This window comes from Talpa europaea (genome assembly GCF_964194135.1).
Source record: "Talpa europaea genome assembly, chromosome: 15".
NCBI lineage: Eukaryota > Metazoa > Chordata > Mammalia > Eulipotyphla > Talpidae > Talpa > Talpa europaea.
Genome location: NC_140083.1, coordinates 60,409,972 through 60,421,518, shown reverse-complemented (window position 1 = coordinate 60,421,518; position 11,547 = coordinate 60,409,972). Strand labels below are relative to the sequence as shown.

Sequence of the window (11,547 nt, the reverse complement as noted above, 5' to 3'; positions counted from 1 at the left end):
GTCATGGAGTAACCGTCATAAATACAATTCTGATATCCAACCAGCCGACTGCCTCGTAGGCGATTTCAGGGCTAGAGGCAGGACCAAACACACAGAACTGCATTACTCTTGGTCCCTGGAAGACAGAATTGAGCTTCCTTGGCAAGGGCTCTGTAAGAGTTCCATGTGACTCATTAAACGTCTCCTAGGGATTACAGCCCCTTCTCTGAGGATACTATGGCTTCTCTTTCTCTGGAAGAGAGCAATGTGAGCACAAAGGCATGGGCATGTTTTTACAGATTTCAGAGAAGATTGCTTTTCCTAAGCAAAACAGCCTCCCATCCATTTAAAAAAATGTCTTCCTTTCTCTCGATCAGTAACATTCTTACTCCCATTTCCAGAGGAAGTAGAGAGCTTCATTTCAACTTCTGAGAATTTGTTTTTTAAGCACCTGTCTCAAGGCATGGAAGAGATTTTGGTTTTTCCACATTTTCCTTTTTTTTCCCAGGAGCAGCAACACCAGGAGACGGTCATTGGTGATAGAAATTTCAGTCTTCCTTAACCAGCAGTATTGCATGATATGAAATCAGGACAGGCATTTTGAAGCATTTAGTGAGGTATATGTTAGTAGATGCACTCTGGGTGCATCTTAAAACTGGCACGAGAAGATTTATCATACTTTGGAAGTTTTTGCATCAGAAAACTCGTCAGTAGCTCAAAGCAATACACAGCGTGCTGTGTGGTTGAAACTCCCAAGTGCTGATGACACAGCATTCACATTCTTGGGAGTACCCACCAGGAAGACCCACAAGACTGTGAGTGTTTCCTGTGCAATAAAAACAAGTGAAATGATTTTATCCAGTAACAGCTATGCAAATACTTTCCTCTGGAGAGGAAGTTTTCTGTGATTATGAAATAAAACTTTCAGTCTGCAGGCTGTCTAATCATAATGTTGCTTAATGGGATATTAATAATGCTGATTACAAATACTTTACTAGGGACTGCTCTACTGCTTAATGTTTACAGTTATGTTTCCAAAAAGTGATCCATATGTAGAAGGGCAGAAAGAACTCAGCAAATGGTGATAAAGTGATGAAAACTTGGAAAGGCATGGACAAATATGATTACAGGTATTCCCCACTTTTTGAAAATTCTCCTTTTGCTACCTTGCTTTTATGTAAGATATGCATTAATACTTGTTTCACTGATGGAAAGAAATTTGAAGGGGATTTCCACTTTTACAACAAAAGGAAGGATGGGGTTGATGTGGGTTTTATGACACTATTGTAGAGACAGCGGCAGCCAGAGCAATGAAGGAGGCCCCACAGCTTCTGTACTTTATACTGCTGGGTATTTACTACATCATTCCCACTTTTACCCGTATGTGAGTGTTATTTTAGGTTTTAGGTGTAATTTGTATGATTTGATAGGTTATTTCTAAGGTCTGGGAATGCGCAAACATTTTTCCATATGAATGAATGATAATTGCTTCTCCCTTTACACCATTTGACTCAGGAATGATTTCATAGGCTCCACTTTACTTTCACGCAGCTAGAGAAAGCTGCAGATAGAAGTGTGCATGGCTGTGAAAGTTCTCTTTGCATTTACAAGATGAATGTATGATCCGTGAAATTGCTTTCTAACACTCTACATACATCAGGTAAGCTTAAATCCTTGTGTCTGCCTGCTCACAAACACACTTGCATACACATGTGAATATCCTCATACAAAGTTATAATTCACAGCACAGACACACACTCTTTAAAGTCAAACTGTTCAAAAGGGGAATCGTTGGCATCACACCAGATGAGGATGATGTGGCCACTGGCCTTTAGTTCTCGGCTTAAGGTCACTTTTAGGAGTGGGTAGAATAGAAAACAGCTTTCAGGAGCTTCAAAATAAAAGCAAAACATACCAACTAATGCTCCTACCAGTGCAGTACTGAGGGTAAACTTTTCAGTGAGCCCATGAATCTGACCCAGGGGATTTAAGAAGCAGCTAGTATTTTTCCAAGAGGAAGAGAAAGTGCAGGTCAACAAAGGAGGGGTATAGGGCACAAAAGTGAGCATATAAGGGGGGAGAGAGTGACAACAAAAGAAGCTTCTACGGGACACCAAAGACAATATCTCACATATGTTCAAACCATCACCCTATATTTATGCATTTGTGTGTGTGAGTATATTCCTCCTATTATATATATATATTCCTCCTATTAGTGTATATTCCTCCTATTAGTTTAATCAGTCTTAAACCTTCTCAGACACACACACTGCTTTTCTAGCAAAAGGCTGAGTAAACGTAGCCCTGGGTGCTTTGCCCTGCCACTAACTGTGTGACTTAGCCAGCATCTCAGCCTGAAAGTCTCATCACAAGGAAAAAATGGTTACTATGTGTGTTGATAGATGTTAACTAAATTTATTATGGTCCTCATTTTTGAATATGTACAAGTATCAAATCATCATGTTGTATACAAGAAACTAATGTTACATATATACATATATATATCAATTATATAACAATTTGAAAAATAGTGCAGAGGAGTCCCATGTACCCTTTACTCTTTCCTTCAGAGATAACATATAACTAGTGCTGTATCAAAAGTAAGAACTGAGGTTGGTTATTTAGCTTTTACCAGGTGTACATGAATTTGTGTGTGTGTATGTGTGTGTGTGTACACTTCTGTTTGGTTTAATCATCTAGCACATCTGTATAACCATCATCATAATCGAGACAGGGAACTGTATACCTAACATTACTGCTTTTTAATGATGCACTTTCCCTTTTACTCTCCTTCCCACCCCCCGCCCCCCCAGTGCTGGTGGGAATATAAAATGGCATAAGCACTCTGGAAAGTTGGACAGTTTCTTTAATCATCAAACATTATTTATAAATCTAAAATCCTCTCTCCTCTAGTCTGCTTCTGGTGACCCGACAGACTTTGGTATCAAAGGACAGCCCTTGAAATTTACAAGAACAACTGATTTCAAATGGAAACTCTAATTGTGTGCTTTCCTCCTGGCTGAGTGTGAGCTGCAGGGAATGAGAGCGTTTAAATGGGATGGAGAGAATTAAAGCGGAGAGGGTTAGTCTCCACATTTTCCACCCACATGCACCCCACGATCCCATCACTACTTTCACAACTACCACTATCCCCCAAGGGCAGGGTCCTTTATAACAGCAACTGAGAGCAGTTGCAGGAGGACTGAGAGGTGACTGGGATCTGCCCCTGGGTTGTTCGAGAAGAGTCAGGAAAACCCCACACAACTCCTGGGTCCCAGCGACTGTGGAAAGGCTTGGGCGGGGCCTGGAGTGGGGGCTGCCCGGGGCCGGAGGCAGTGAGGCAGCAGCGGACTCTGGTGGGAGCCCTGCGAGGCTGCTGTCACCGTGAGAGTCTGCAGCCCAGAGTGAGTGTCCCTCCTGCCTAAGGACCTCGGAGGACTCGGCGCAGCACCCCCTCCCTCGCTTACCACGCGGACCCCCACCCCCTCTCGCAGCCACGGTGGCAGCGGCGGCAGAGCCTCGCCCACTCCAATCCCCACCCTCTCCATCCTTAGCTGTTGAGGAACAACCGCTCGGGGCGCGTTCCTGGAGGACCCCGGGCGCGGAAGAGGAAAGGAGCAGTCGCAAGGGGGCCGGGAAGGCAGCATGTGTCCTCCGGGAGCAGCCTCGGCACCCACGGTCTGAGGCTGCAGCCCCAGTTCGCCATTGTGCGCTACCACCTGGGGAGCCCGGCAGATCCGCGGTCCGTTCGGGCCCCTGGTCCTCGCCGCGATGGGGCACCTGCCCACGAGGACACGCGGCGGCCGACACCTCCTGCCTCTGCTCTGGCTCTTTGTGTTGCTCAAGGTAGGGAAGCCCACCATCCCCTCCCCCTTGCCGGCGGTCCTGCCTGCGGATGTGCGCGGGCGCCCTCGCTCTGCAGCTGGGGAGCAGCGCGCTCCGGGGCGCGGTGACCCGGCCGCGGGCAGCGCCGGCCGTGCAGCCTGGGGCACGCTTTGTTGTTCGGGCGTGTGCGAGCTCCCGGCTGCAGGGTGGACGGGTAGGGAAGTTTGCTCCCTCCAGCCTTCACCCTTTGTGCTTTTGCCGCTGCCGACATCCACATCAAAGGTGGGCTGGTGGAATAGTGCATCCTCACGCAGAATGAGGTCACTTTCCCTTCTGGTCGCAACTGCACGCTGATGCTGCTTAACCTTTTCGCCCTCCCCCCTGTGGAGTGTGTGGCTGCTTTGTCTTAATTTACCTTCTGCTGGAATTAGACGCTGGGGACTGAGCTCTTGGTTGCAAATGCGCTGCCAGGCTGGATCACGAGCATGGTTCTCTTTGAATAAGGAGTGTCCCATTGAGTCTGGAGAGAACTCTTCTCCCCAAGTCTTCATCTCCGAGGGAGGATTTCCCTGATAAAGTCTCTGGACGTCCCCAGACGGTATTTGCAGAGGACGCTACTAGCTACCTTTGCATTTAAATGGCAGGGGAAAAACTTGCACAATTAACTTTGTCGTGTCTTGTGTGGAATGTTGCTGCTTTAGGGTTTTTACTTTGAGGGATATGAAAAGGAAGGGGCTGATTTAAAAAAAAAAATCCGAGTTTGACAACTATCGTGTATGTGCATTTTTAAAGGACATTTTGGCTAGCGGTTTCCTCTGAAAGTGGTGTGAAGTTACGAGGTAATTTCTACCACTCGTGGGGCTACTTTAGTTCTGTTCTGACTGTCCTTTTTCCTACTCACAAAGCAAACTCTTGTCTGTGGGCAGGTGACCGGGAGCTATCCTTTCAGCACCGCGATGCTACCTTAGAAATGCAGGCAACGTCAGTGGATGCTTGTCAGAGAGTTCCTTCCTGCTTACATGCATCATTAATTATGAATATTTGACAAGGAGATAGTAGAACAGGACAGTGGACTAAGAGCAGCATTAATTTTAAATACCCCATATTTTTATTTATCTAATGGAAAATAGAAAAAAATAGTTTCAGGGAGAAACAGTAACAATGACAGGTAAGAACCAAAACTCTATTCAATATGTGTTTTCATTTTTCTTAAGTCATCGAGAATGCTTTCATATAAAGCTGGCATAGAATAAGCTTGATCTTGTATCTTCACTGTAGGAGGCTGCTCTTCAGTACACTTTAGAGATACATTAGATGATTAAGTTTTCTATTATTATTTTTTCTATTTGTGAAATTCTGCCCTGAACTGTCATAGCTGTGCAACACTTGTCATGAATCCAAAATGAGAAATTGAATCACCTCACATTATACTAAGGAACAGCCCAGGCTTACATGTGTGACCTCTGATCCAAGCCCAATTGTTGACACAAGTACAGGTTCTTACTTGAATTCTTCATAATGGATGAAAATTCCAGAAATGCTAAAGTGGTGAATTTGGGAGTGGGGGTCGAGCATTGCATTTAAGATGTAAAAAATGTGACAGAAGTTTGAATCAAAAACTAGGTATCCTCAGTGACTGTGATAGAGGCTCACCCTGTTCCAAATAATAGGTGTGTGCCTGCACTTTTTCAGGTCAAGGTCAATTATGGCAAACTGCATCACATCATAAATATAATGCTAAAAGTGTCATTTAAAAATATATCATAATTGGACAAATAATTCTGTAAAGGAATTCATTACCCTTTATATAAATTCAGTGTTTTATGTCACCTGAATATAAAGTATGTACAGAAAGGAAAAATATACATTCTGAATATATGTTCTTAATATGAATTTCATATGAATCTATGTACTTGAATATACATATGTATACATATATGCACACATACAGACTGAATGCCCACTATGTGTAAGTCAGCTGCCCAGAAATTTCACATATGCTGTTTCATTTGATTTTGTTTTCTTGGCAAGATCTCTTCAACATGGTAAATTGGGCACAAGAGGATGTAGGGTGATGTATTTACATCTTCAGAATAGTATATTGCATGATATATTGGTTACAAAGTATAATTTCCTTATAGTTTGGAAATAGTTTGGTATTCAAGTTCCTGGATGAATGTCACTAAAATTGGTGTAGCATGAAGGTGACGATAGGAACATGAAGGATATTTCCTGATTAAATACCAAATTGTTGATCAAATTTACTGATAAGATCTAAAAAGGGGGCCTCCCCAGTGGCACATCGGTTGAGCGCTGGGTTGCGAAGCTGCCCGCAGCCTCTGCAGCACCAGTTTGATCCCTGGCCACCCAGTGAGGGCCCCTCATGGCACGCAGACCTCTCCTGCCACCCGCTGCTCCCCTCAGCAGTGTACTTCATCATTCTATCTGTTCTGCCCTCCGCTCTGACTCTGGTAAATTCTCTCACCCTCCCGTGCTTCTGATTGTACCCAGTGCTTGTATAAATAAATAAATAAATCTTTAAAAAAAATCTAAAAAGGTCTGTGTGCTGAATCAAAACAAATCATGCCTCAACTGCCCCCTGAAAATCTCTCAGTCCTCATTATGTCAGTCTCTTACTATTCATATGAAATATCTTCCACATAAGAGAAAAATTCCCTAATATGAAGCTTGATTTATAGTTTCATCTTTTCCACAAATCAGAAATAAGCAGCTGGTATAAGTGGTAGAATAGTCTGAAAATTTGAATTTGTGCAAGTGACTATAAGCAGTTTAATTGAGGTGGCCTAAGTGTGTCTGGCCATGGAAGTCTTGGTGCTTTATTCCTTATTCATGGCTTGTCACTGGCACATTTAATCAGGTATTCTAGATTGTCTAAATTCACCTACTGGTTGTTATGATCTTAATATCGGCACAACTGATGTTGCACAAGTACCTTATTGGCTCTGGAAATTTCATAGCAATATTGACAGTATACATAAAAATAGTAAACAAAAGTGAATTCTATGGTCAAATATATTGGGAGCAACCAATCTCAAATCTTCTACCTACATAAATGGAGGATTGGAGTATTTATGTGGTGAGGCTTACTTTTTGTGCATTGTCCCCTAATTCCAGTGAAAACAGTGTGACTTCTCTCACCTGTTCTTTCTTTATTAAACCTCTCCCTGAAATTACTTCCTGTCTCAGTCCATTCGATATAAGTATGTTGTCAGCCAAGATGCCAATCGTAGAGTATGACATCATAGGAATTTAAATTCAGCTTTCCCTGAAATGGTGCTCATTAGTAGTCAACTGGAATGTTCCTTAAACTCATAGGCTTGGCATGAAGCCTTCTTTCTCTCCTAACCTCCTCACTATATTTCCTTCTATTCGTGCTCTTACCTGATAGATAATCAAAGAACACTAAATTTGAAAGGGACTTACTATGACATTTTCTAAAAGAGGTTTGTGTTTCATTCCATAAGGCATGAGTGTTATGATGCTGGCTCAATACTTTCATTCTGGAGAAATATCTACTTCCCAAGGTCTCTACCTTTCTCCATTCCTGTCACTGACTTCTATCCTCTCTCATCCCTTTCTCCCCTGCCTCTGCCCCTGTATTCATATTTTTTCTACCTCCCTCTTAGCCCCACCCCCCAGACACACACACACACATACACACACAAACACACGAACTTTCACTTTCCTTGTTGAGATTTCTATCCACATTCTGTCTTATATATAATATTGGCAGAGAAGCCATGATCGTCTTACGTTTCTGGAGCAGCTTAGATCACCCTTCTAACAGTGATGTTACTGATATTGACTCTTTTGTCAACTGTCTTCTTTGATAAATGTTACTGCCAAATGCTTTTACATATAATATTCCAGTAAGTTGAACAAGGTTCACTGGGCTGGGTGTCTGCAGAAAATTAGGTGATTATCCTTCCCACTGTGCAAATATGTTTGCTTTTGTCCTTTGTCATGTGAAAGACTGTTGTTGATTAAAGAACAAAAAATTCACATTGTAAGAATAACATGGCCCATAAAAAAGTACACCCACCCCCCCTCTCATTTTTAAAATGTGATGTACTTTCTTTTTGAACTTGGCACTATTCCTGGCATCTAAATGCTAAACTTAAATGTATTTATTATTATAAGCACATTGACTCCTGATTATTGTAAATACAATTTCAACTGGAGTCTTGAGGATTTGCAAAGGTCTTTGGTGTTGCATGCAATTGTTGATACAATAGAAGGCTGAGTAGCAATGACCACAAATATTTCTTTCTCATTTCCTCCCTAATATAGTGTCCTCAATATACAGTTTCAGTGCTTTTGTAGGTTCAGAGGCATAACCTCTATCAGATGATGAGCTTTACTGGAAAACAGTACATTTATCTAATTACAAATATGTTGTGACTTTTTATTGATACAAAAGGGATGTTTATTGTACTTGTCTTTACTCTGCCTACTATATGCTATAAGGCATATAATAGAAGGTTGATAAACAGAGTTCAAATCTTTGGCATTATGTATATTGTTTATGATGGAGAATGTTATCTATTGTAATATTGACTTTTGAACATATCTTTGGAAAAAATATGAGAAATTATTATGTGAATTGAATCATTAACTACAATGCAATAGTTAACACTAAGAGCAACATTTTATAGTCATTTATATTAACAACTTATTAAAATCATAAATCAAAATACCAATGTGCTATTTTCCCAAATAAGTGATTGTCCATATTGCTCAAAGTTGAGTTGAAGTATGGGGAGAATGGCTTTCCTTAGCTTTATATGTGACCTACAATTCCAAACAATACCCAAATAAGCAGGTTAATGTCCTTGCTTCTTCTTCTATATCATCTCTTTTTGTGACCACTATCAACCAGAACTGACAAAGATTTCTGCATTCCTCTAATAGGAATCCTTCCAAATTTTTGTCAGACCTTTGCTCTTAGAGATGATTACTTTTCTATACCCACCCTGATCTTGGTTATATTTGTGGTGGTGCTTAACCAGGAGTCATAATCCAGTACCTTAAAAAAGTCTTATGAAGAAGTCTTAAAGAAGACCCATTGGTGTAATCTCTTTCTGCTTAAGTGAATATATGAGAAACTTTTTCTGTGCACCTGTGACATTGATTTGAGGAGCCAAATGAAAATTAACATGGAAATTGACAAGTAGAATGAGCAAGGGATGGGATGAGGCTGGAAGCATAGTGAATCTTGTTTTCTTCTCTTTTGGTGCTATAGGCTCTAGAAGGTTCCATATTTTTTCTACGAGACATTCAGGAGAACATGTAGATAAACAAATAACTCTCATGAATTTGCAGTCACTAATTGATCCTAATTAAGTAAGTTTATCCTTTTGCAAACTTGTCATAGGTCTCCAGAGCACTGATCCTTATTTTTCCCCCTCTGAACAAAGTGCTTTCAAATTTATTTCCGTGAGTACAGCCATATTTTAACCCTGTGTCAGAAAATCATCATTACTGCATGTCTTGAGAATCCAATTCTCCAGTGAAAGGTTTTTGCTTTCCCTAGTTGTTCTTCTTCCCTAAAAGGCCAAATCCTCTTACTAAATTAAAACCACCACACAAAAGGAGGATTGAAACAATGATGTAGATATTTCTTGATAAAACAGGCTTTCCTTTCCTTTTTGATAGGAAATTGAGATAAAAGAGAGAAATCTGATAGATGCCTAGAAAAATATTTTAGAAACAGAGTGAGAACTGGAAATAAGACTCTGAATTGAGAGTTGAATTGTGCATTATAATTATGGATGACAATTTCTATAAGAAAATGGATATAGGGAGAATTAGAGACTCAAATGAGAGAAATTTGCAGAAAACACACACACACACACATATATATATACACACACACACATATATCCCTCTTCATCTTTCATTAATATGCAGATAAATGTGTTTACTTATTGACTATTCTTCATTTATTTGGTCTTTCACGCTTTCCAAATAGGAATGCTGTGCACTTCATTTAAAACTATCATAAAATTAAAACAAAATGAACCTGATAATTTTTGTATCTTTACTATAAATAAAAAGAGTAAGGATACTCTTTTTAGATACTCTTTGTAGATACTTTACCTACAATAGAGTTCCAAAATTGGAATTGTGGGGTTTTTTAAACCAAAAAAATGTATAGGTGATTGAAATGATGAATGTTTCCCTTTTTTGTATTATCTCATTTAACTGTTACACAAATAACTGAGACTTGTTATTTCTTTTCTCTTTCTGTCCATGGACTTCTTTTTTTCGTATATATATATATATATAATATATATATATATAATTTTATTTTACACATTTTTTACATCGTTTTTTATTTTTGCACAATGTATGCATTTTTATCTTGGTTATAGTCCCCATACAATTCCCACCTATCTTGTTTTGATCCTACTCCCTCCTCCCCCCACCCTGTAGTGTACTCATGCAATTTGCAGCAACATGGATGGAGCTAGAAGGGATCATGCACAGTGAAATAAGCCAGAAAGAAAAAGAAAAATACTGGATGGTCTCACTCATAGCAGGAATTTAGAAGACCTAAATAAGGGACCAGGAAAAAACCTCATTCTAATAAAGTAAAAATCAAAATCAATAAGCAACTATAAACCATGGACTTCTTTTAAATAAGTGATTTATGTGAGGATGAGAAAATATTATGAGTCTAACAGGTCCTTAATCTTGTTCCTTTATTATGACTCTTCTATTGGCCAAATGAAGTGCAAAGAAAGATCTGTCACTGCTCCCTTTGCCCACAACCCTTCCCAGAGACTGACTGTGGGACTGTGTATTGACGACATAGGTGGTCATTTCCTCGTGGTACCACCACCTCTGGGAGCTTGTGACTGGCACACACAAACTAATTTTTAGAGGATCCCACAGAACCTTCAAAGTCCTTTATAAATTTGGTCCTATCTGAGATCTGGCTCCTAACTCCTTGTACCTGACTTTCTGAATTAAGGATTCCGCTTTGATAAACTCTTCTTTTTTGACCTGGGCTTGGCTTCTCATGAATCTCTCCTTGTCTTTTAGTTTCTTTGAAAGAGGATCCTATAGCTTTCTTGGCTTTCCTCAAACATTAAGATGTTGTTTTTCTTCTTCAATATTAAGCTGTCTTTTGGATTCCAGAAGAATGATTAACTGCCCAATCCCATTCTGTTAATGAAACATGCATTGGGCATCTATTGTGTGCCAGGAATTGTACTAGATGTTGTAGATACTGGAATGAATAAAATTCAGTAAAATACCACAAATGCCATAATGGGGAAATAGATATGGAAGGAGGAAATATCATTAAAGTGCGGTCAGGTTTGTTGTTGCTTTAATACAGGAATGTAGAGGGTGCGTGAGGACAGACACTTAACTATTCCTTATAAGATGGTGCCTGAGTAGAGTCCTAAGACACAAATAGGAGTCAGGTTAAAAAATGTGGTTGTAAAGCAGACATAACCACTTGAACAAAGGCCCTGTGCTGAGAAGGCATGACAGTGTTTAGGGAACTCTGCCATTTTAGAGAGAGCTGTTGGCTGTAAGAAAGGCTATCCCAAAGGTGGAGCAGGCCTGGAAACAGCTAAAATAGCCTCATTATTTTAATGGTCCAGTTAGAAGATGACAACTGCCAACATGAGGAAGGGAGGTAAAGGAACTGGAGGAAGAGAGACCATGGTAAAAAGAGCTAATTCGACAAGAACGATCAGTGTGGGTAAG

General features: G+C 40.3%; 1 protein-coding gene across 2 annotated transcripts in view; it reads left to right on the top strand.

The window, feature by feature from the left end:
* Window positions 1-3,750: 3,750 nt before the first annotated feature.
* PTPRO (protein tyrosine phosphatase receptor type O) overlaps window positions 3,751-11,547 on the top strand; it is a gene marked incomplete at both ends in the record, with an annotated part of 223,204 nt that continues 215,407 nt past the window's right edge. For both annotated transcript variants that reach the window (XM_084255654.1, XM_084255653.1), the window contains one exon: window positions 3,751-3,825. In XM_084255654.1, coding sequence (XP_084111780.1) covers window positions 3,751-3,825 — 75 coding nt within the window. The remainder of the gene's footprint in view (window positions 3,826-11,547) is intronic.